This window comes from Sinohyriopsis cumingii, chromosome 18, assembly GCF_028554795.1.
Source record: "Sinohyriopsis cumingii isolate HCF-2022 chromosome 18, ASM2855479v2, whole genome shotgun sequence".
Classification (NCBI taxonomy): Eukaryota; Metazoa; Mollusca; class Bivalvia; order Unionida; family Unionidae; genus Sinohyriopsis; species Sinohyriopsis cumingii.
Window position 1 is genome coordinate 74,524,598 of NC_142978.1, and position 27,827 is coordinate 74,552,424.

The following is a 27,827-nucleotide window of genomic DNA, read 5'->3' on the forward strand; positions in this document are numbered from 1 at the left end:
GTGTATACCAGTAATATAATTCTGTTGTTGGACGCTATTTTCCAAATGTGTATACAGTACTAGTAATATAGTTCTGTTGTTTGACACTATTTTCCAAATGTGCATACCAATAATATAGTTGGACACTATTTTCCAAGTGTGTATACAGTACTAGTAATATAATTCTGTTGTTGGACACTATTTTCCAAATGTGTATACAGTACTAGTAATATAGTTATGTTGTTGGACACTATTTTCCAAATGTGTATAAAGTACTAGTAATATACTTCTGTTGTTGGACACTATTTTCCAAGTGTGTATACCAGTAATATAATTCTGTTGTTGGACACTAGTTTCCAAATGTGTATACCAGTAATATAATTCTGTTGTTGGACACTAGTTTCCAAATGTGTATACAGTACTAGTAATATAGTTCTGTTGTTGGACACTATTTTCCAAATGTGTATACAGTACTAGTAATATAGTTATGTTGTTGGACACTATTTTCCAAATGTGTATACAGTACTAGTAATATAGTTCATTTGTTGAACGTTATTTTCCAAATGTGTATACCAGTAATATAGTTCTGTTGTTTGACACTATTTTCCAAACGTGTATACCAATAATATAGTTGGACACTATTTTCCAAGTGTATATACAGTACTAGTAATATAATTCTGTTGTTGGACACTATTTTCCAAATGTGTATACAGTACTAGTAATATAGTTCTGTTGTTGGATGCTATTTTCCAATTGTGTATACCAGTAATATAGTTCTGTTGCTGGACATTATTTTCCAAATGTGTATACCACCAGTACTATAGTTCTGTTGTTGGACACTATTTTCCAAATGTGTATACAAGTATTATAGTTCTGTTGTTGGATTTTCTTTTTCAAAGGTAAATAACAGCAATGTAATTCTATTTTTGGACACCCTTTTCCAAATTTATATAAGAGTAATATAGATCCTTTTCCCAGGGTATATACAAGTAATATAGTTCTGCTGTTGGAGGACTGCTCTGGTGGCCCAAGTGGTTAGAGCATCCACCTTGGATGCAGGAGGATGAGGGTTTAAACCCTGGCCCAGTCATACCAGAGACATAAAAATGGTACTAGCAGCTGCCTCACATGGTGTTCAGCATTAAGACTGATGGATGAGTCACCTTTGTAAAACTGATTGTGGAGTTACTCTTGCTGAAATGAAGGATGAGTCACCCATGTCAAATTGATGGATGAGTCACCCTTGTCAAATTGATGGATGAGTCATTCTTGTCAAATTGATGGATAAGTCACCCTTGTCAAATTGATGGATGAGTCACCCATGTCAAAGTGATGGATGAGTCACTCAAGTCAAACTGATGGATGATTTGGAGTAAATAAATAACCCTAAATTATTACTATCAAAATGTCAATAATAATAATAATAATAATAATAATAATAATAATAATAATAATAATAATCTATATCTAAATAGAAGTTTATATTTACATTTGATTGTATTTATGATACTATTAACTAACAAGAACAATTATGTTTTCCACTTGCAGTAGAATACACAGTACTTATAGTTCATGAAATATATGGCCTGGCATGTTTTTGAAATTACACGAAAGGTAAGGCTATGTTTTCATCATCCTGTTCTGAACTTCTATCAGCATAGATATCTCCCAAAATCTGATCCTTTGTATTAGTCTTAACTTTTATGAGTTTATTAAGAATATAAATAAATACAGCATTTGATAAGTATTGACTGGAGCTTTGTTTAATTCAAAATTTCAATACTTTTCTCATGCTCCTATTATCAAATATACTCTGATTTTTTTTCTTCTACTTGTTCTTTAATTATTCTTGTATTTTGACTTGTCCTGCATTCTCTTTTACATTAAAACTGGAAGGTGGTTGAAACTTTGTCCCATTACCAACATTAAAAAAAAATTATGAAAAGTTACTTGGTAGGTGAATTGTTTAGAAAGAACTTTATATACCTTTTACCTTTATTTTTTATTTTATTATACAGTTTACAGATTTGTATTTATCTTTTCTTTTATCATTAACATTTACCTTTGCAGTACTTCGTGTTTATTTGGATTAGTTTATCTTTTTAAAGATTTTGTGCAATTCTTGATGCTTACATTTTTAGAACTTACCTTTCAACTGGCACCATTATGATGTGCCATTACTATATATGGTAATTTATACGTATTGAATGCATACATAATTGGCAGGTATCCTGGACCTATCATTTGATAAGTACATGTACATATGATACAGACTTAATACATACGTATTTGGCAGGTACCCTGTGCCCCATCATTTGAGAGATATATGTAATCCATATTTAGCAGGTACACTAGGCCCATCATTCGAGAAGTACATGCAATACTTACTTAATACAGATATATTTGGCAGGTACCCTTGGCCTATCATTTGAGAAGAATATACATACTTAATACATATATATCTGGTAAGTACCCTGGGCCCATCATTTGAGAAATACATGTAAATGGCATCTTGACAATTAGGAGAGATGATTTTGTCTGGAATATTCACCTGTGTAATTACTACAAATTAATTTATTTTAAATGGGTATAATTTTTATGGTTTGTAAAATATGATATTTTCAATGACACTTAAATTCATGGATTGGGGAAGGGGTTATTTTGTGAAGGTTGGTTGGGTTTAAACAGTCTTCAACACATTATTGGCAATACCATGCTGATGAAATGGCAGCTAACTACCTCTCCTAAGGACACACAGAGGCATAGACTAAGCAACAGGTTTTGAACCTGCAGTCCATGGACTTACAAATCCAACTCTTTACCATCCATGGCTCCCTTGCACAGAAGCATCACTGTGCGATAGTGCCTGTGATTTATGGTTGAACACAAACACAAAATCCACAAAAACTGGTACCCCATTATAATTAGAAAATTCACAAATTGCAATGATATTGGAAAAAAATACAACAACCCTTATTTAATGTCTGTGGAATGAGAGTCAACATAGATTCTATCTGGATGAACTATGTATCACTGTCAAAATTTTCACACAATCCAAAGGTGTCTGAAAGGCAAAAGCCACATGTTTCAGCTCCATTCTTCAGGAAATGTTTATGCCAAAATCACCACATCTAATTACCGTTACCATTCTTCCCTGAAATATTCAAACCTCTCTGTTACAATCCTGTTTATTACACCTACAAGAAATCAAATGTTCTTAGCCTGCTTTATGATATGTCTTCCAGAAATGTGCCAAAGAATATTAATGGGCTGATGAATGAACGATGCATACCAAAAGTAATTCTTTATGAAAACATGGACATTATACAAAGTAAATGGTTTAAAACTGCAATGCACATTAGCTTAATTGCTCAAACGATACCGTAGTTGTGTGCACTCAGCATGTAATGCATAGGATCAACCCAATTAATGCATGCCTTCCAACAATGCCAAAAACATGGATTGTTAAAGGATTTATGCAGATCATGTACATGCCAAATGGTTTTATACATAAAACCACATGTATTACATGAACATGGATCCCTGACTATAAATGCTTTGCAGTTATAAATATCCTGCTGACATCCACCATGAAAACTTCTATGATGTCATCCCCAATTATCATAGTGACACTAACCAATGCACACACACACAAAAAAAACATTGAAAAGAAAGGAATCACAGTAGACATGTTGCAATATAAAGGACTAATCCAAGTCCGATTATCTTTTACAGGAGTCTTGAAAAATACAAGGGAACACCCTGAAACTCATGGAAAAACTACAAAAACTTTTGTTAGTAGCTGACAATATGAACTGAACACCACTTTGGACTTGCATGCATACTAACCAAACACATGACCAATCAGTGTCTCCTCATGGGGTCCCTTAGTGTATGAAAGGTCCAACCAAACAAATACCCACTATGAGCCCCTAGAAAAATGGATAAGCCAGGAACTACTTTCTATACTTATTTCAGATCCAAAACCGCAAACACCCAGGTCTACTTTTGCATAATATGCCAGCAAATCTGGGTCTGTGCAGTTTGTTAGGAATAATCAGTACAACAAACAACAGAGATCCTGATCTAATGGTACATTATACAACAACAGATCTGGGTCAATGTTCTTTGTGGTTGGACTCAACTTGTATACAAGTATTATTATACTTCAGGTTTAGATGGACTGACTAAGAAGGGTGGGATGTTTTTGAATTTAGATGCTTTGTGTGTATCAAGCTTGTTTCTGATGCTGGCCCAAATTCATTTCCTTAACATGTGAATAGCATATGCAAGTGATACTCTCCGACAACAGAAAAAAACATAATAATTAATGTCAATAGAATGCTAACAAATTCCATTATCAGGTCCACAAAATCAAATTTTGAGGTAAACAATGGAAAGCACAAACCAAAAAGTTTATTCCGCGCTTTGTAAAAGATAAATGGATTATCTGATGAGAAAAACATCTGATGAAATATGCAGATATTGTACTTTAAATTTTGGATAATTATAACAATTTCTATAGACAATATGGACCATTGTTTTGTGAAGAAAAAATATGACAATGAAGAACCTTTGCAAATATCTGTCATTGTTTTCTCATCCTACCAATTATGGCAAAATTTGAAAAATGTTCGATAAAAGCAGAAAATATTTTTACAAAAATATGAACATCATATTCACCATATGAATAGAATCAGAAAATATGCAAGAGGCAAATTCTGCCAATATTTCATTTTTATGGCACAGAAACTCAAGTAGGCAATTAGAAGAATGCATTTTGCCCATTTTTGCACCATGGTAGCCATCCAAGATTGATCCAATGAGAAGATTCAAACCCATACCCCTTCAGTCAAGAGTCCAGCACACAAAACACTGAACTACCATGGCTTCTACCTCCATTAATAAGCCCTTTTGACATGCACTGGGACACAGATGGTTCCACAAACATTATTCATTATTTCAAGAAATATTTCTTCTTCAAGTGGCATATCAGCTACAATTTATTTAGTATCCCCCTTGATAGGCAATTAATATTTAAGAAAAGCTGGAAAAAAATGTTAATAAATCTGGAACTGAACACACAATGGGCACTATTAATTAAAGGGTCCCTGGGTGGCCAAGTGAGATGAGATCTTAGTGATTGGTTAAAGCAAGCTCCTAAGAACTTGCTTTTACTAATCACTGCCATCTCACCTTTGTCCACGTGGGTTTGAGCCTTGGGCTCAGCCAATATGGGTATGTGAGAAAGCCTGGTCAGTAGTTTCCCATAGGTCAGTGGTTCTTCCCAGAATTTTCCCAGGTTCTTCCTCCCCTAGTAATACTGGCTGCCTTGTATAGCCAGACTACTGTGCACTGAAAAAATGGCCACAAATATGACAACAACAACAACAACAACATTAAGGTAAGATTATGTCACACTTCTTTTGAAGTTTCAAGAAAGGAATTTAATTGACTGCTGTTAATAAAATTAATGAATTATCTTTTCATACACCAGTTATTATCCTTAAACAAAAACAGAAGAGAAATTGTGATAATTGTGTTGACCTACAGTTTTGTATAGAAGGTAATTGTTTTCAACTCTTGATATTACATAGACTAATGGCAACAGAAAATAGACTCCTCAGATTTAGTAGTATAGAAGTTCCAATTAGCAGAGTAAGCCTCATGGTGTAGATTTGAGCCACAGATTAAGAGAGGTGCTCCTCTCCTTTCTGATGGAACAGAGCATTTAAAAAAAATACTTGTAACAGATAGCCAATTAGGAGGTGCCAATTAGGAAATACCAGTACTTCTGGACATTTATCAAATATATGCTACTTCAGATCCATTCATCCCTGCTCTTTAATCTGCTGAGAGAGATTCCAGGTCTGAGTTTTATTATTAACATTGTGGTGCAATTGAGGATTTTGTTCCCACTTTATTTTGTACCATTGTAGGCTTTCAACAATCTTTAAAGCATCCTAAGGTGACTGCTGCTGAAATTCAGAAGTATTTAAGTTTCTGAAAAATTAATATTTAGACATTGTTAAGTGTTCAAACAATCCAAAACCATTAAAAGGTACAGATTAATATGTAATTTCTACCAAAAATATCAATCCACATGTAAGGGTCATTATAACAGCGCTACAAAGAACACCACACTGTTTCTTGCTTCCACAGTAAGTGTATTAGATGGTTGTAGATACACCACATGTTTTTCACTTGTGCATCAAATTATATAGCATTTATGTGATTATAGCTGTTAATGTTGTGTGTGTGTGTGTGTGTGTGTGTGTTTATTCATACATGTGATAACCTCCAAACACAAGTTCCAATTCCTTTGTCAAACATCTGTGTCTTACATTATTTTAAACAGTCAAGTTTACTCCTACTTACAACATAAATTGAACATAGATATCAACAAATAGTTCACTTATTAATAATAAATGAATGTTTGTGTTGGTGCAAAATAAAGAAAACAAGATATCAACAATAACAATTACAATTATGACAGTTTGTATATCCAGATGATGCATTTTGAATTTTATTTGTTGTTGTTGTTGTTGTAGGGTTTAACGCCACTTTTCAGCACAAGATAGGCTATATATGGCGGCCAGTATCAGTGGTGGAGGAGGAACCCAGGAAAACCCTGGAAAGAACCACCAACCCACGAGAAGCTACTGGCAAGCTTCCTTATACCCACAATGGCCGAAGCTGAGACTTGAACCCACGCAGAGGTGAGATGGCAATAAATGATATTACCATAAGCACACAACACATGTAAATTATCTCCCAAACTATATATCATGTTGATTTTGCCTCTTTTACCCTAGGTAAATGTAATGTTATTTGTTATTGAAAAATAACTGCAGAAGGCATTCTATGCTATTTATTAAATACAAAACATCAATACAGCTAGGAAGTGGAGTAAATTTAAAGACTGCCCTGAAAGTATTTTTCCCATGGAACATAAACCCTAGTGAACATATAACATAAACCAGCTGTTGGTGTATATCAGTTCTAGTCCAGTGTGGAATATCTGATTACTTTTACTGTCAAATGATATTAAAAAGCTAATTAGATTAAATTATTTCCAAAGATAAAGGCACTATTAATATGCAAAGTCTTGTGTCCATGATAGTTCTACAGTCATTATGTATTTCTGAAAGCATGACGGGCATAAGGTGAAGTTGTGTACACTGGAACCAAGCATAATGGTGAGAATGTTGTCATCCTTCTAAGCTACTTTCATGTACTGTGACTCAAATTTCTTTATATATGGAATTAAGGAAACAATGTACAACCTAAGCAGAAATCTGATCAAATTGGCTGCTCCCATGTGCTCGAGAAATAAACCTGAAAAGTTCACTAACTTTAGCGGTTACTAGTGTAGACAATACTAACTTCTTAAAGTATAATAAATGAATTTAAAATATTTTTTAGAAAACAAAAGAATATTGGCTACTTTTTTCCCCATTCACCTCTTAAGTGAAAATGGCCAAGTGGCTCTAAGCAGTCTTTTAAGCAATGCACATCTGACATAAGGCCAAGCAGTATTCAGCCACCTGTGAATCATATCCCAAAATAAGAGAATTAAAATTATTTTAACCATATCTAAGACAAATACAAGGTCTTTTAAAAAAACAACAACAGGATAACCAGCAAGGAAACCCGGGAAAATTTTACTTCTTAAAACAATCAAACCCTGTGCAAAGAACAAAATGGTAGAGCTGAAGCAATTCAAGTGATCCAAGATCAAGTGGAGTTTAAAGACAAAGTTTTAATCTAAGCTCTGCAGAATCACATGGCTTTCACACACACTGAAATTATAATACAACTGGCTTTTCTTGGTATGGCTATGTTTAACTTCAATCGATTTTTTAAGTAATGGCACTGAATATATGAAACACTATAACACAAATAATTCTCTGCAAATAAATGTATTAAACTTAGAAATTGTTTTTACAAGAAATTTGTTTTACTGGAGCAAAATCAATATTAGAAAGAGTTAAAAAATTGCATGCAAATATCCATAAAATTATGTTTCTTAATTACCACATTGCACCTACTTTAACCTAGTCTTAAGTTGTACATTATCTCAAACAATATTTCTATTTTATACTTTATGCCCAGTCAAAAATTACAAATTGGTCACCTTCATCCATTTTTTTTAATAAACTGTTTCATTCATACCAGAAGCTCACTTGGCCTTGTTGCCATGTATTAATGATCAGAGTAGGTTTTTTCTTATGACCATATTCATTCATATCAGAAGCTCACTTGGCCCTGTTGCCATGTATTAATGATCAGAGTGTGTTTTTTCTTATGACCATATTCATTCATATCAGAAGCTCACTTGGCCCTGTTGCCATGTATTAATGATCAGAGTGTGTTTTTTCTTATGATCATATTCATTCATATCAGAAGCTCACTTGGCCCTGTTGCCATGTATTAATGATCAGAGTGTGTTTTTTCTTATGATCATATTCATTCATACCAGAAGCTCACTTGGCCCTGTTGCCATGTATTAATGATCAGAGTGTGTTTTTTCTTATGATCATATTCATTCATACCAGAAGCTCACTTGGCCCTGTTGCCATGTATTAATGATCAGAGTGTGTTTTTTCTTATGACCATATTCATTCATATCAGAAGCTCACTTGGCCCTGTTGCCATGTATTAATGATCAGAGTGTGTTTTTTCTTATGACCATATTCATTCATATCAGAAGCTCACTTGGCCCTGTTGCCATGTATTAATGATCAGAGTGTGTTTTTTCTTATGATCATATTCATTCATATCAGAAGCTCACTTGGCCCTGTTGCCATGTATTAATGATCAGAGTGTGTTTTTTCTTATGATCATATTCATTCATACCAGAAGCTCACTTGGCCCTGTTGCCATGTATTAATGATCAGAGTGTGTTTTTTCTTATGATCATATTCATTCATACCAGAAGCTCACTTGGCCCTGTTGCCATGTATTAATGATCAGAGTGTGTTTTTTCTTATGATCATATTCATTCATACCAGAAGCTCACTTGGCCCTGTTGCCATGTATTAATGATCAGAGTGTGTTTTTTCTTATGACCATATTCATTCATATCAGAAGCTCACTTGGCCCTGTTGCCATGTATTAATGATCAGAGTGTGTTTTTTCTTATGACCATATTCATTCATATCAGAAGCTCACTTGGCCCTGTTGCCATGTATTAATGATCAGAGTGTGTTTTTTCTTATGATCATATTCATTCATATCAGAAGCTCACTTGGCCCTGTTGCCATGTATTAATGATCAGAGTGTGTTTTTTCTTATGATCATATTCATTCATACCAGAAGCTCACTTGGCCCTGTTGCCATGTATTAATGATCAGAGTGTGTTTTTTCTTATGATCATATTCATTCATACCAGAAGCTCACTTGGCCCTGTTGCCATGTATTAATGATCAGAGTGTGTTTTTTCTTATGACCATATTCATTCATATCAGAAGCTCACTTGGCCCTGTTGCCATGTATTAATGATCAGAGTGTGTTTTTTCTTATGATCATATTCATTCATATCAGAAGCTCAATTGGCCCTGTTGCCATGTATTAATGATCAGAGTGTGTTTTTTCTTATGATCATATTCATTCATATCAGAAGCTCAATTGGCCCTGTTGCCATGTATTAATGATCAGAGTGTGTTTTTTCTTATGATCATATTCATTCATATCAGAAGCTCACTTGGCCCTGTTGCCATGTATTAATGATCAGAGTGTGTTTTTTCTTATGATCATATTCATTCATATCAGAAGCTCAATTGGCCCTGTTGCCATGTACAGTATTAATGATCAGAGTATGTTTTTTCTTATGACCCAAATTTAATAATACAATGTAAGACATTCTTTTTCATTACATATCTGGAACATCAGTTACAGTTTTCAAAGATTTTCTAATTTCAAATCTTGTGGAAAGAAAAAAAAGGGTCAGAGACTGCATGTATTGGAGGGAGAAGTAAAGATGTTGGCACACATACACATCTACATGCTTCTGCCCATGCATAAAACACACCCAAATTTAAACAGTAACACAGACACAGACCTACAGCTGCATGAAGTGCCAGCAAATCGGGATCAATGCTGTTCATTCTATTTATAGCTTTAAATTATTCTGATATACCAGTTCATTATACAGTGGAAGATTCGTGATTATGCTTTGGACAATTGTGTGTAAAGTATACAAGGGTACCTATGCCACAATAATAATAGAATTATTTGATATAATGCAAACAATGCAGACTGAACACATGATCTCACCTTGCTAATGAGCCTAACAGACATCCTAATATTCCTACACTGCTCTGCCAACTTGACAGCCATCTACAGCACTTGATATTATAACACTGTTAATGGCAGCTAAAGAATACAGTCTTACAATGAGACAGTCTTATAATAAAACATACACAACATCATTCTACTAGCTAGTGAATATTGATATGGGATCCATCACCATACCATGTCACAGTGATGGGCCTTGTAGTGAGGGAACACTGTATATGCTGGGAATTGGTTTCTGCCTCAAATGGGAATTTATTTGCCCACACCTGGGAATTAGTCTTTGTCTCACCTAGGAATTCATTTTGGTATCACCCAGGAAATATTTTTTTGTATCACTTAGGGGTTCATTTTTGTCTCACACAGGAATTCAAATTACTCGTCTGTGATTGGTTAAGATTTTTGCTGGTGATGGAAATGATGTGAAAATTCTGTGTTCACATTTGCTAAATTTAATGTCAAATTCTACATCAGCTGGTTTATTTAGCTAAAACTAAACTAGTACAATGAAACCTGTTCATAAAAGACATTTGAAATATGTCCTTTATGTGAAATTTTTTAGATCACTTTGAGACATTTCACAGCCCACTGAGTTTGGTTAACCTTTGTGTTTATTATATTTTCTCAGGCACTATTGCCTATGGAATCAAACAACTTGGTAAGTAACTGCTTCATGGAGTAGGAAAGCTATCAATGAAAATAAGGTCTCCAGTATGTTAACTATATTTCATGATTCAGTGATTTGTGCTTTACCTTTATCAAAAAATACAAATTTTGTAATATTACTTCTGACTGGTTAAGTGTGTAAACTCAGTCTGAGAATTTTATGGCATCAGACTTGGCCCTAATTAAAGCTTAATTCAAGACTTAAACTGTTTGATTGATCAGGTGTTATGCCTCAAATCTCAGTCTGGAATTAGGTCCTGTTGTTGACATTCAAGGCACATTCAGTCAAATTCTGGATACTCATTAGGGAACAAACAAGTATATATGCATGAGATTTTAAATTAGATTTTAAAACTAATTTATTCAGTTCAGGAATGTTGTAAATTATGAGCCACTTTATGAAAATAAAACAAGTACATGTATGATGTAATACAAAGAATCAAAATGTGGGATCAAGTTAGTACACAAGCTGAGGAGTTTGATGAACATGGGACCTGGTGGCAAGATCTCAAAATATTTTAAGCATGAAAAACTCAAGCCAAAGTGCAAACCCCCAAAATCAGATGTAATTGTTGGAGTGTGTTTAGTTTATTGAAATTTAGCAACATGAGAAAGATACTTGCATGGAGAAAATTCTGTTTAAATTATGCCATTTTAAGTTCATTAAATTTCAGATACAACTGTCATTTTTTTGTGTGGGGCTTTTGTGCTTACAAGAATTTGATGAATACATTTCCAGGTGTCCTTTACATAGGGATGTTTTGTAAAGGCAGGCTTCACTGTACAATATTACTACCATATGTACTTGTTTATAAGTCAAGTCAGACTGCAAGCAACAATGATCCTAATCTGCCATAGCATAATGCACCTGCTGATTAGGGTCCATGTTTTTTTCTTTCTACTTATTACTTCTAACAAATTGGAATGACCCAGATCTGCCAATGCATTATGCAACAGCAAATCTGGATCTCTGGAGTTTGCACAGACTTATAAGCAAGTACATATGGTATATACATAAAGTTTGTACCCAGTCATGGAAGATGCCAATTTAAACACAGAGCTATGCTATCATAATTCCCTTATAACGCAAGTCCAACTGCAAACCATAGAGACCCTGATCTGTAATCATGTAATGCACTGGCAGATCAAGGTCTATGTTATTTGTTCAAGTGATTACTCCTAACACATGTCACTGAACCCCTTCCACATCAAAGTCACATCTAAGAGTTATGGTTCTCATCAAATGTCATTGCTGACAAAAGTTTTAAACCAACACAAAAAATTGAGGATCCCAAAATACAAAATGTGGAAAATGTCAATACCTGCATTAGACCACATGGTATACTGTAACCTTCAATCATCTCTCAAGCTGTCAACAAGTTTTATAAATGAGCACTCTTACAAATATGTTTACTTGTTATTTGGGATGTAAACATACATTGGGCTTCCCAGAGAATGTCTGTTACTACAGATGAATACATGTATAATATAAAGAAAATCGGGAAAATGACTCTATCACAAGTACCTCCATTGCATGTACATGCAAATACGCATACACATGTAAAAGCTTTGCTTTCTGAATGCCAGGAGTGGATATCAATCTTTAATATACATGTGCTGAATAAGGGATGTGTCATTCTGTGTAAAATCTGTTCCTGCACTTTTGCTGCCACCGTCAATACAGGAGAGGAAACAATCAGCATTCCACAGAAGCAAAACATGTCTAATACTTCTACCAGATAGCTATGCCGTTGATACCACTGATTATAAGATACTTGTTAGTACTCATTTTATCATTTGTAATAACTTTTATTTGTTTCTCATCGGTGCAAGAGACAAAAACAAAATCAAGCAACCAAAAATAACCACTCCATCCCAATGTAAGGTTGTATTTTCATATGGAATTTTTCCATAGGGTCAGCTGTTGCATTCAACAATAAAATCTTTTTATATAGCAAAAGTGTTTTCCTTGGAATACCTACTGATTATGTTTCAATTACATAATGTAATGACATATCAAACACTGATGAAAAGTAATTGAACAACATACTGTTCTTTTATAAAAATCACAAATAATAATAATAATAATAACAATAATAATAATAATAATAATAATAATGATAATAAATACTTTATTTACAGAATGTAACTCAAAGACAGAACTAATCTACCCTGACGCCTTCTAGCCATTATGTGCAATATATACATTATAAATTCAGCTTGACACTAAAGAATTAAGTGATTTTAAAACTCAAAGTATGAAGCCTAGAACAGCAGTGAACACATAAACATATCATTGTGACATTATGGTCTTAATCTTAGTAACAGAAAAGAGCAAAAAGCAACAAGTTTTGTAAAATTTAGCCAATCATTTATTTTCCATGAATACAAAGCGAAAAATTTAAAAAGAACTTACAGTATTGCAAATTAAATTTTAAATAGTCCAGAAAGTTATGTCACCAGTTCTAATGAATAAAGTTCAAATTAAATTCCAGTGGTGTTCGAAATAAGATCCAGCACTGAAGGTGTTCGTGTGCCTGTAGTCTTAAATGTACTAATGTACCAGTGGCCTGAAGTGTGATGATGTGCTAACAGTCTTCCAATTAATCATAATAATATAATCCAAGATATCCTTGTCTGAATTCCCTATAATTCCAAATGAATGTTTCTGTCCAAGAATATTATTAAGCACTTCCTAATTCCAGAGAATAATGATTTGAATAAATAATTCATCCAATCAATACTGAACACAACACTAAGAATGATTCTGATAAAGATGTTAAATCCAAGAATGAGTTATTTCTCATGTAAACAAGATTATAAACCCTTCTACCTGACCTAGGTCACAATTACCATTTTCTGGAAATACTGTCACTTAATGGAGTTTTCCATTCTATAACATTCTGGTTGTCAACCAAACAAAATCTGTTATTAAATTACAATAAAGAATGTGGAAAACATCGGCTACAACTGGTTTATCCATGGGGATTACCAATATCCTAAACCCAGACCCAATAAAACATGTTTCCTCTATTGATAATGATCCTAATATTTAAGCCACACTCATAGAAATATTGTTTATGTATTATTTTTTTACCAAAATAAAAGTAACAGGTCAGGTATAAAATGAACTTGATTTTGTACAAGGTCAAGTCCAAAATACAATTATACATATCATAATCATGAAGAAAAAAACTAACAAATACAAATTAAATATATATAATATATAAAATATAAAATATAAAATATCCTGCATTAAAAAATTCAACTGTGAAAATGATGCAAAAATACAGAAAAGCGGGTAGTATTTATATTGCTACTAGGCTCAAATGTTCTTCAGGTTTGAATCACTCTTACAATGAAGTCTATAAAGCTAAAACAGTGGTCCCCTGCTAATAAGGCCCCTCTTGTAGTGGTTGACTGGACAGAGATTTATAACTGGCTACTGGACCAGCTCACAGGGAGCTCAACTGGCCCTGCAGAAAATTAGCTGGCCTTCAAAATAAAATCTGATAAAGACTTATTTAATGGCCCAACAAGCCTGTGGCTGTCAGTATCAATTGACCTATCGCCAGTTGTCAATCATTCTGCTCGATTGACCAATCAGCGAGCACTATTATACACACCTCCAGACACTGTTTACGTCCGCCATTTTCCTCTGACAAGCTGCTTTTGTCGATATTGACTCGGCTATTGTATATATCTACTAATTTCGCAACAGTTCAGAGAAGTCGCCCCACTTCGCCTGGAGAAGTCGCCCCAAGGATCATATATAGTAATTCTGAGATATAGCCACATGGTTAAGGCTTTATTTATTGTTGTTTTTCTTCAACTTAATAACTTATTAAATTTATAAAATTTGTAATTTTTCAATTTTCCATTTGATCAACTCCGCTTCTGTACTTAATGAAAAATAAGTTACCTGTCCCTTTTGCTCTGCTCTTAAAATCAGATGCATTTTAATAATATATGTAAAGATGGTGTTATCATTATTTGTTATTACATTTACATCCAAAAATGAAACATGCGTACTAGATGCAGTGTAAGTAAATTTAATCGTCGGGTGAAAATGATTTAGGCGATCAATCATTTTTTTCAGTTCTTCAGTTGAATGCTTCCAGATCATAAATATGTCATCTAAAAATCGTAATTCGTATTATTAAATTGAAAATAATTATTTTCCAAGATAAGTTTTTATTATTTTATAAATATCTTCACTAGATAGTGTGCTATTATTATGATTGTTATCAAGAAAATATTTGCACGCTTCAATACCATCTGCATGCGGAATGTTGGTATATAGTGATGTTACATCTAATGATACCAGGATTTATATTATCAGATAGATGTGGAATAGACTTCGACTTTTTAATGAAAGTAGCTGTATCTTTAATGTATGAAGGAAGTGATTTCATTAAAGGTTGTAAAACAATATCAATAAATTTGGATAGGTTTTCAGTATATGAATTACAACCTGATATAATGGGTCATCCTGGAAATTTTAAAGGTAAATTATGGTCAGGATTTTTAGGAGCTTTGGGTAATATGTAGAATTGAGGTGTACATATGTTAAGAGGGAAAGTATCAAATTCCTCACATACGGAATTATTACTTTTAGCGATCTCATTAACGCATCTTGAAATTTTTTATTTAATTTCTAATTGACATTCAACTTCTTTAACATAATCATCTTGAATTACAATAATAATAGTGTTTGACTTATCATCCTTTTTAATCACTATACTGTCGTCATTCATTAGATTATATACAGACTTAATTTCGTCCTTATAAATATTACTATGATATTGCTTTAATTTAGTTAATATCTCTTTTGCAACCGCGTGTGTGTGTGTGTATATATGTATATATATATATATATATATATATATATATATATATATATATATATATATATATATATATATATATATATATATATGAATCACATAAAAGATGACTTAATTGTGTTATAAAAAGGTTATTTGGGTGACAAGTTTTGGGATGACTTCTCCAACCAATTAGGGCGACTTCTCCAACCACTCTGGGTTGACTTCTCCAGTTACGTGGGGGCGAGTTCTCCGCATACCGATGTAACTTGAGAAGTGCAAACGATGGATAAATGCTCTCGCTTTCTGTCTCTGTCTCAATGTTGTTTCATATGGCAAATATTGCTCACCAATATTGTCTGGTATATCTTTTAATGTTATCACGCACGCCATTTTCACAGAATGTTTGTCGGAGGTTAAGACATTGTCAAGTCACGTGTTTGGTAGGCGGAGCGATCTACCTTCTGGCGTAAGGTCAATTGGCTCTCCTAAATAAAAATCAGACCATCACCCCTGCTCCATCTTTGCTAGCCAAGGTTCAGATATGTTAATCCTACCCACTACCTGTTCAGATCGAGCAGATATTTCTGTGTCTCGGGTCTGTAAATTTCATTGGAAGTGGCAGAAAGCCACTGCATCCAATCAAAATTAAGTTGTTCCAATTTCAACAATGTTCCTACATGGTTGAGACAAGGGGAGCACACAACTTTCCACTGCCGATCCTGTTTATGCACATTATAGTGACCTTTCACTCAAATACACCTGTAATGGCTTTTCTTTGGTACATGGTCATACTTTCAATGTTAAATTTATGAAGTATCTTTTTGAAGTCAATTGCCTCCACCATTTCTGGCCAATGTACAATGCACTGCTGTTATACACTTTTGGTTAGTTGGAATTATATACTAAGGGAGGCAACTCATAAAATGCAACTGATGTCACTAGGACAAAGCACTAAAATATTTGCTCGATCCACCAATGTGTAGATAGGGTTAACATATCTGAATCTTGGCTAGCAAAGATGCCCTTGCTCTTATATGGCCATCTTCTAGTGGTAGTAGAATAGCTTATAAGCAATGGGACAATTGTTTTAAAATATTTGAACACTTTCATGAAGATAATTGTTATCACTGACATTATGATTTATGTTGTTTGTAATGGCATTAAAATTTTGAGAAAATGTTCTTTATTTGTAAAGCTATACTGATATCAATAAAGCACCATCATTTTCTAAAACTATTTTACAGGAAAAGGACACGACAAATCTATCAAAAGTAGTATGGGCAGAATTGCAAATTATGACTGCTGTTAATTAATTTTGTTTTCTTGGGGTAGCAATATTTGTAAAATATTTCAGTTCCTTTGAACCATATATTGTTAAATCTAAATACTAACCTGTAGTTCTCTGAGCAAGAGCGTCTACAAAATTTACTAGGCTTGTGATGGTTAACCTCTCTTGTTTGGAAGCATCAGTGCATCAGTGGATTTTAATTAGGACCTGCTAGGTCAGACAGATATGTCCATGTAGGATTAAGTGGAGAAAATGACAGGGTTGAGATAAGCCAGAGACAAATTTTGGAAAATCTGACCATTTGAAGCAGGTGTCATAAAATGATATTTTCCAGATAGTTATTAATAATGGTTGTTGTTGTTGTTGTGGGGTTTAATGCCATTTTTAATGCCATTTTTCAGCACACTATAGGCTATACATGGCGGCCAGTATTAATGGTAGAGGAAGAACCCGGGAAAACCCCAGAAAGAACCACCGACCCACGAGAAGCTACTGGCAAGCTTTCTCACATAACAACATTGGCTGAATTCGAGACTCGAACCGATGCAGACAGCGGTGAGATGGCAGTGATCCGTAACGGACAGCGCTTTAGACCACTCGGCCACTTGGGGCCCCTATTAATAATGGTGGTCTAGAAAGAAATATTCTGACCTCAATGGGAGTGTTAAAATTTTGCAGTTAGAGAAAGTTAATTCTGATTAGCTAAATGAGGGTGTGTGTGGATGCAGATGAAATCCATGGTTTAAGTAATCTTCATTGCAAAATTAGTTAGTTCAAGGGAAGTCTGAGGGACTTGGAGGAAATTAATAAGTAATTTCTCTTGTTAAATAAACTGTTCAAGGAATGTGTGTCTGGAAGAATCTGAGAGATCCGGATCCAGAGTGAGACTTGACTTCATAGAAAAGGGAGCAAGTCTCAGGAAAGCACAAAGAAAATACATTGCTCAATACCTGTGTACCATGTAGTAGGAAATGACAGCAGACAGCCAAGTTATGGTTGATGACCTGAAGCGATTGGAGGAGGGGGCATGAAAAGAAATACGGCAATGCTGACCTGTCACCAACAGTGATTTGTAAAGGACCATAAGCAATCAGGTTACGCTAGCAATTTGAGTTCAATCATTCACTTGATTCTATTATGAAATTTGTTTTATCAACATAACAGAACAGCTAACTGCAATTCGCATAAATTGTTTATATCTATTTTTACGAGAAAGTGTATCATTCAAATGTTGTGTTCAATTTCATTTTGTTTATATAATTTATTAAACTGTTATATTTTACCGACACGGCTCAAGTTGTTCAATTCTATATCTTTGCTCAGATCTTTTATTCCATCCATTAATTTCATATTTTAAGTTATTATTTGATTAAGGCAATAAAACCATGGTCGATCATCTCCAAGATAATGATAACCAAAGCACCATAGCAGGTTGGGCATATAACATATCACAAATCTCACTCCACACCCTATGTGACTCCAAAGGCAACAGTGCCTGAAAGATATGATAAACATAAAGCTTAACCAAACTCTCTGAACTGTGAAACATTCACAGTGACCTAAATTCACTGAAATGTGTAAAACTCCACATGATGCATCTAATTACTAACTAATGTGGCTCTACAAACAATAATACAATCTGGCCAAAATAAAATACATACTGGGTGTCCAACGTACAATAGGGAAATCTCACTGTCTGGATCAGCATTTCTGAGCAGCAACAAATTCGCAAATGCTTTCGGGCAACATTTTTGTTGTTGCAGAAACTTGGTGAACTGTCATTCCTGCCCACATATTCTGACCCTTGGGTGGAACTTCCCTAATCAACTCAAAAGATGGATTCTATTATGTCCATACTGCAGACTTCTAAGGGTTTGAATACTTGCACCAGTGATAAATACCATCCATGCAATAAAACTGAACCAAGACTCGCGGCTAAAGTAGCAACCATACTAAAGATCTGATGACATCTGTAAAGTTGTGACAACATGTGCAGGGGGCCCTGAGTGGCCAAGTGGTCTAAAGCGCTCTCCGTTATGGATCACTGCCTTCTCACGTCTGTCTGCGTGAGTTCAAGTCTTGGATTCGGCTAATGTGGGTACTGAGAAAGCTTGCCAGAAGTTTCTTGTAGGTCGGTGGTTCTTTCTGGGGTTTTCCCGCATTCTTCCTCCACCATTAATACTGGCCGCCATGTATAGTCTATCGTGTGCTGAAAAATGGCATTAAACCCTACAACAACAACAACATGTGCAAACATATTCTAAACCTTATCTGATAATCTCTATCATGGATAAAGTTGATGAATTTTGATAAATGCATTTTCAAACCTTGAGTTAAAATAATTTCCTAACCATGAGCCAGCAAGGTCTTAAGCATTCAGTCTTCAGCAAAATGAAGTTAGATAAAACAAAACTTGAAAGTATACCTTTTGGAATAGATCATGTGGATCTATCAGTTTTATAGTGTTTAGGGATATTATAACATGCATGTAAGTCTGTGCCTAACAATTTAAGGTGTAATTACACATAGTTGTCAAAAATATCTTCATGGGAATCAAATAACAGTTTGTACTAGATGTGTTCATAAATCACCCATGTCACTGATGCAGCCATAATATGAAGTCAAAAATAGTTCAAAAACACAAAAACTGTAAAAAGTCAATAAAACTGGTTCTAAACTAATGTTCACATTTATTTTGCAGTCGTCTACATTCATCCATCAGATTCAAGGCTTCATACTTAAAATGAAGTTTATATGTTTGCATCCTGAAATTACTATCGTGTGTACTTAAAATAAATATGTGTTTTTAATGGGAGATTTTTAATGCCAGAGCTGATAACATCAATGATTGTTTGGAAAAAGATGAGATCCTTTTCAAACACTTTGATTTTGGTGCTGATTATGTTAATTTTTCAATAATACTGCAAAACAATAAAATTAGATTAAGAGATTAAGAAATCAATACCACTGGGAAAATTCTGACAGACATATTTAGTAATAATAATCTTTGTATAATAATGGAATATGTGGCAATAATATGAGTACTATTTTAACAACTTTGCAATATACTTCTAATGTTGATGATTTTGTTGTTTCTATGATAATGATTTCTGCATACCTGAACTTTACCCATTTTTTTTACAGTAGGTCATTCTGAGTGAATTACTAGTTTTAGTTTTTATCACAAAACTAAGTATATTTTACCTGATGACAAGAATACATTATAACAAAAATAACGAGATGGCAAGAAAACAGAAAGGCTGATTTAATTACAAACATTCAAACTGGTAAGACTGAAAAAATAGTACAAAAGACTCAGGATGGCATCTAATCCAGATATCAGAATGACCTCAACAGTATGACCTCAACAGAATGACCTCAATTGAATGACTTCAACAGAATGACTTCAACAGAATTACCTCAACAATCTCATCATTATTTAATGACATTGCTTCAACATATTTTGTAATAAATAATAGTGATCCAATCTGTAATAAAAATAACAGATTATCACCATGCATGAAATATATATATATATATATATAACCAAACACAAACAAAAAGGACTATTCTTATCCACCCTGATTTGAGTTCAGCTCATAAAGACAACCCTTTAAAATATTTAATGCCACTTAACTGTTGCATATAGTGAGCATGTCCTTCGTTTGTAATAAATTTACACAGCATGAGAGATTGTCTCATTCCTGTAATGCCACGGTAGTTTTGCCAACCAGCTCTGTACACTTAGTTGTGACATCATACAGAGATTCTCCAATGATCCCACTATGGCCCAGAAACCTACGCACGCATGCCACTACTACTACAAGATGACTCCCTGCACTATGGTTGACCCTAGATTATAAACGAAACAAGGGTGACCTCTCCAAAATCATTCCTTGGGAATCTTCCTGGGCGAGATAAATAGTCAAACTGTAGATCAGAAGTCAGAAACCTACGCACGCGTGCCACTACTACTACAAGATGACTCTCTGCACTATGGTTGACCCTAGATTATAAATGAAACAAGGGTGACATCTCCGAAATCATTCCTTGGGAATCTTCCTGGGCAAGATAAACTAATAGCCAAACTGTAGATCAGGAGTCAGACACTTATGCATGCATTCCACAAGGTGGCACATCAAGAGGTTTTGTGTGGCACATGAAGGGCAGCCAAAAATCTTGATTTTAACTGTTACTCTCTAACCGGTGGCACACACTCGTTCATTTTGTAATGCCATGGTAGTTTTGCCAAAGATTTTGACAGACATATTTAGTAATAATAATCTTTGTATAATAATGGAATATGTGGTAATTAATCTGGAAAAAAGTGGCATGCTATGTAAAATAGGTTGCCGACCACTGCTGTAGATATTTATCTACCTCTAGTACACAAACAAAATTGCAGAATCTATATTTTATAACGAAATTAAACTCATACATCGCTTTTCCACATACATACATTTGTAACATTTAACTTGTAATATAATTTTCAAATAAAACTGTTTAGTGAGAAATTGCTTGTAAAATATTTCCTTTTGAGCCAAATAATTCAAAATTACATTCTAACTACAGGACTCTATTTAAAGCACTGGAAACGCTACAAATTTCACACCAAAATGAGACAAAACTAAATGTTGGGCTATAAAGTGGAACTTGCTATCAGTGATTTATTGCAAGCATACAAACAATTACCATTCCTGCCAATAATAAGTTTCTTTGATTCAGCAACTGACTGTAACATCCCCCTCTGTGAGGCCAGAGAGGGCTAAGGAGAGGCATAGCTAACTACAATACAGCCTCAAACAACTAAATTTGGCACTATAATAGCTGCTTGGTCAATGGGGATGTGATGGGGTGGGGTGCTAAAAGATCCTTATGGACAATAATAACATGAAACCTCCTGGGTAAACAAGCAAGCTAGAGAAATTTAGTTCAAACACTCAGATCAGGTAAACATTTCTCACATAAAGCACTCAGATCATGTAAAACATTTACCACATAAAACACTGGCTAAATAAAACAATTTGGCTCATAAAACATTAATAAAAACCCATTTGTCACATAAAATAATGATTGCACAAAACAAGTCACATAAAACACTGATCACACAAAAAACTGATGAGCCAAATGAACATAAACCCACTGAGGTTGTATAATAGAAAGACAGAGATCCAGGTTTTTGTTTCTCAGGGATATTACGATTTTGACATCTGAGTGGTTCTCTTTGCATCTATAGGTAAATTTTCTCTGGAATTCACTAACTATAATTTCACCAGAAAAAAGTGCCATCAGCAATGTAACAGTGTGAATTTTGTGAGATGTTACTGCAACACATAAATGAGTGAATCTTGCCACATTCAGTGTAACATGAAACAAATTAAATTGACTAATGGCTAGATACTGTAACAAATTATTAAATTACAATGGTTTAACACCCTGGTTTGGGGCAAGATTGATTTTTAATTGGGATAATGGTAAGACAGATAAAGAGGCATGGTGAGTTTAAGTAGTGGAAAAATGACAAAGTGGAGACAATCCAGAGACAATCTGTGCCATTGGGGATAAGTGTCATAAATTGAAATTTTCCAGGAATCTAACCTTGATGGTCATGTGTTAATTTTCAGTGGTTAGATAAATAATCCAGATTGGTTAATCTAAATAAGGGGTGTGTGTTCCCAGAGGAAATTCAATGTTTAAGTAATTTCCCTTGTAAAATTAGTCAGTCTGAGTTTCTGTGGGAAAGCAAGAAATTCTTAGCTTTGAGATTAGCAGAAAGTACTTTCTCATTAAAATTGTCCAAGGGATGAGTGTCTGGAAGTTTCAGGGTCACGGAACTTAAAGATAAAAGAGAGATTCTGCTACCTAGAAGCGAGCGAGTCTCAGAAAGCACAAGGTAATTGTCTCAATCTCAGGCAATTTATACTTTGATATGAGTTCATAATTTTTTGGTTGAATTTATTTGTTTTAAATTCATCAATCAATTTTCCTTTGATGACTTTGGAAGTTAACTGTTTGCATTCATTTGTCTTGAATGTCATTTGACTCATTTGTTATATAAATTTCATGCATTACTTTTGATAGGAATTTGGGAGAATTGTGTGACTTTGTGTTTTAAATTATATGAATCATGTACACTAAGAATTAAGTAATTCTCAGATTATTGCATGTTAAGCCAATGAACTGTCGTTTAGCAAATATTGCAGTTAAGACATGAAATGAATTTCATTTATTCACTTGTATAATTAAGATGTGAATTCTGTTAACCAAGAGTCAATGGTATTAGCATTAAAAGAGCCACTGGTCAACATTAGTCCAGTTAGTCCAGTTAGTGATTTATACTTCACAGTAGGGCATATGATTGGTTTATAAAGAGATCTATTAAGTCATAGTCCAGTTAGAAATGTAGCATAGCCACTAGGGAGAGACATTAATCATTTTGGTACAAGGGTTGTGTATCAGCTGTCACACTGCAAACTGACACATATTAGCCTTAGTTTCTGTTGAATTACAGCATGACAATATCTGATGTAACAAGAGAGTGGGTAATGTTCAACCCAGAAGAAAAACCTGACAAATATATGGGATGTCTATTATTATTTATTTTAAAGGCAAAATAGCTCCATATACGTACCCATACAGAAGCAAAGAGATGAGAAAAATTATGGTTGATAACCTGAAAGGAGGCTGCGGAGAGAGAGCAGCAAAAGGAATATGTTGATTCTAAACTGTTAGCAACATTGAATTTGGAATTACCAGCAAGCAACCAGGTTATGCAGGAATGCTAGGCAATTTGAGTTCAATCGTCCACTTGATTTCATCATGAAATTGTCTTACAGGTATAAACAGAATGGTAATTTTATTCCTATGAGAAAGCGTATCATTCAAAATGTCATGTTCAGTTTCCTTTTTTCTAAAAATTAATTAAATTGTTAGAATTCTGCATATGGGGGCTTGTGTTGTTCTATTATATATCCCTGCTCAGATCTATGTTATTCCATCATTAATTTCATATTTTATTTTATAATCTACTCGATCCAGGCAATAACCATGGTCGATCATCCTGTAGATAATGATAACCCAAACCACCACATATCAGTCAACACAAAGTACCCAAGCATTTACCATGAAAGAGAGAGAGACGTACAAGAAATAAATCTAATTATAATGCAGAGAGTGGGTTACGTTACTTGTAAAACTCATAAAATGGAAGAAAAAAAAGAATAAGAATGTATATAGGTATCACATTTAAGTGCAGAAATTTATAAGGTCCACCTCTAGTCTTCTATCCTCTCCCTAGATGCAGATTATAGTTACATGTCAAAAGAAAAAAAATAAATAAATGTGAACCTGTAGGTTTCATACATGAAGCTGCTGCAATGACACATGAGTTCCTTCTTTTCTTCCCTCCCCTCCATCCATTTCCCCCAACCCTATTACAGTCAGCTTAACCCAGGCTGAGAAATTTAACCTAAAATACTCAAATACACTTAACTTTTTATTTTTTTTAAAATGCAAGCTCAGTTGATTCTACAATTGTATTCAGTCAACTGGGTACAAAAGAAACTTCAGTCAACAAGACCCCTGGGTACCTCCCCGACACCAATTCCCCCCAGTACAGATGACCTCCAATTGTTATTTTATTTTTGTTGCCATTTGATTGATGAATATATATATATCTCACAGACAGCAACATCTACCCATCACATGTTAATATTTTCCTTACTACATGCCAACAAAGTTGATAATGGAAAAATAAAGTTTTCAACTTGCAACTTGTAAGTTAAAGATGAAAGCCTACAGCTGTTATTTGCTAAGGAAAATGAAGGTTATCTTGCTGAGATATTATTTTATTTATATTTCAATTAAGATCATTCATCACTCAATATGAAGATCTCTGCATAAATGCTATTTGATGGCAAAAATTACTAGAGAAGCTTTGATGAATTCCTATTACTAACCGATATAACCATTATGTTTGCTCTTTTTTAAAAACAGTACCAAATTGAAACATTATAACATTATAGTCTTAAAGTGTTCCAGCAGGCATGAAATCCATTATATATATATATATATATATATATATATATATATATATATATATATATATATATATATATATATATATATACATACACATACACATATATATATGTGTGTGTGTGTGTGTATTCAAATTCAGTAAAATATATTTTTTAAATTTCAATATAATGCTCCTTCCAGAGACCCTAATGAAGACAGTCAAAAGCAGTACCCCTTTTTGATATTTAACTGTTTCACATACAAAAAACATTACCATCTATGAATTTTCATCCAATTTTTGAGGATAAAGAATTATGTACAGAAGAATGGATGGTAGGTGGCTTATTACTGCATACCCAGCATTCACTGCTATCTACCCCACACATACACATCCATATAAATACACACAGTTTAAAACTCAATTTAATTCCCCATGTCTAACAAGAGATGCAAACCATTTTGCTTGCATGTAAATCATATCCAACAGCAAACTACACAGATCCTGATCTGCTGGTGCATTATGCAATGATAGGTCTGGGTCAATGCAGTTTGCAGTTGGATATGAGTCTATGCATGCAGTTTTTGTCTGTAGTAATGAGTAGAATAAACAGCATAAACCGTGATCTGCCTGAGAGAGGGAGAGAAAGTGTGTGTGTGTGTGTGTGTGCGTGCGTGCGTGCGTGTGTGTGAAAACAGTTCTGCAATGATACCAGCTCCATCAGCAGGTGGGGATCCCCTTTCCTAGAGTGTTTTGGTGCTGACCCACATGCTCCCCACGTGTGTAAATTGTAAATCATGCATTGTTATGCTCTTCTTAAATGGGACTCAGGGGAGAATAGTCCTTGACTAATGAGTCACCCTCTATAAATAAAGCACATTATTATTATTATCATTATTATTATTATTATTATTATTTGTAACTGGACTACAGTAATACCTCGTGCATTTGTGTTTCTGGATTCGCGAATTCACGGATTCACGAAATTTTCATTGGTACCCTCTACGTACATGTTTTCTTTATTTTATTGAATTGTACCTTCGTTATATGACTTCTGTGACATATGAAGTTTACCTAGTTTACCTTCCTGACAATGACAAAGAAAACGTCAGTCATTAAGTTTATAGTCCCATTCGTTACTTGGTTTTACCTTACTGTGAGTGCAAAAGAAAACGGCAGCCAATGAATTAGTATAGGGGTAATATTAGTATACATGTACCGTACTGTAAATGCGCTAGTGTGGCAAATACCCATTAGGCGATACTGTACTCTATTTTTATGTCAACCATTTATTTCTCTTTTTGAGGGTAATGTATTAAGCTAACTTTTAAATGAAATTAAAGTGCTTTGGGAGCATGATTTGGGTCATATTTAGGGTTTAACCCCTAGAAATAAGCATTTATTAGCATTTTTAGTGACTCGTACCAAACATTCGCGATTCCTCGTGATCCGCGACTGGTTCTGGAACCTAACCTCGCGAATGTTCGAGGTATTACTGTAAATGATCCCCTGAGGTGGATTGAACACTTTCTACAGATAGGCCTGTTTCCTCCATCCAGGTAGAAATGTGCCCTGAACATTCCAAAGCCCTTAATTGGTCTCTTATCATAATTGATAATCTAGTGGGTTTTTACAATCAGTTGTACACAGCCACTATTGGGGAATTTTTATTACAGGGTGATTTGGATCAAGTTAATGACATCAAAGATGGGATGTAACTAAGAAAGCCATACACTTATAAATATGAAGCAATGAAAAACAAGTGCATATTGAAATAGCTGCCCCTTATCAGTTATGGGAGGTCATAAATCAGCTTTAAACTGCATTATATTTGAAAGTAACAAATTAAAACTTTTTAAAATCTCCATGAATTCTATTTCATTATCAATTAAATTCTTTCGTAAACTTTTTTTAAATGGGTATTTAATGACTGAATATCACCAATTACATCTTCACCACTGCCATTAACATCATCACCACTACCACACCAACAATAACTGAAAGAGAGTGGATACTATCTTATGTCCTTCAAAATGACAACACAAACATGAACACAACCATCAATAACAATAATAATAGTTAAACTGCAACCACAGGTACTCAGCAAGAGCTTATGTTGAAAAAAAACCCAATAATCTGAAGGAAACAAATCATACCAAGTGACAAAATCAGGCCATATTACATCCATGACCATAATGACATAGGACCCTATCATCTCTTTAATAGCATGATAGACAGGGTCAGAACAGGTCATAGGGTTAATTGGAGGTAATTTTGTCACTCTGTATGATTTTTCTCCCTTCAGATTATTGCTTTTTTTCAACATCAAGCTCACTGTTGTATACTACTTTTTGTTCAATGTAATGCACCATCATGTTCACCAAAGTGCACAAATAGTATATTGTTGTATTGTTCACTGTAATGCACCATCATGTTCACCAAAGTGCACAAATAGTATACTGTTGTATTGTTCACTGTAGTACACTATCATGTTCACCAAAGTGCACAAATAGTATATTGTTGTATTGTTTACTGTAGTGTACCATCATGTTCACCAAAGTGCACAAATAGTATATTGTTGTATTGTTTACTGTAGTGCACCATCATGTTCACCAAAGTGCACAAATAGTATACTGTTGTATTGTTCACTGTAGTGCACCATCATGTTCACCAAAGTGCACAAATAGTATATTGTTGTACTGTTCACTGTAGTGCACCATCATGTTCACCAAAATGCACAAATAGTTTATTG

At 34.2% G+C, this 27,827-nt stretch overlaps 2 protein-coding genes across 7 annotated transcripts in view; one reads left to right on the forward strand and one right to left on the reverse strand.

Annotated features, from left to right (window-relative positions):
- Positions 1 to 27,827, reverse strand: part of LOC149776990 (5-taurinomethyluridine-[tRNA] synthase subunit MTO1, mitochondrial-like) — a 281,547-nt gene that overhangs the window by 142,710 nt on the left and 111,010 nt on the right. The gene's annotated exons all lie outside the window — the stretch shown is intronic.
- LOC149776991 (uncharacterized) overlaps positions 1 to 27,827 on the forward strand; it is a 102,728-nt gene that overhangs the window by 37,423 nt on the left and 37,478 nt on the right. Inside the window, exon 1 of one of the 5 annotated variants that reach the window (XM_089941740.1) lies at positions 1,465 to 1,593. The exons of 2 other annotated variants lie outside the window; for them this stretch is intronic. In XM_089941740.1, coding sequence (XP_089797866.1) covers positions 1,552 to 1,593 — 42 coding nt within the window. In that variant the 5' untranslated portion in view covers positions 1,465 to 1,551. Of the gene's footprint in view, positions 1 to 1,464; positions 1,594 to 6,677; positions 6,699 to 27,827 lie in introns of those variants that run through there. 2 more of the 5 variants (XM_089941735.1, XM_089941734.1) reach the window with 2 other exon arrangements.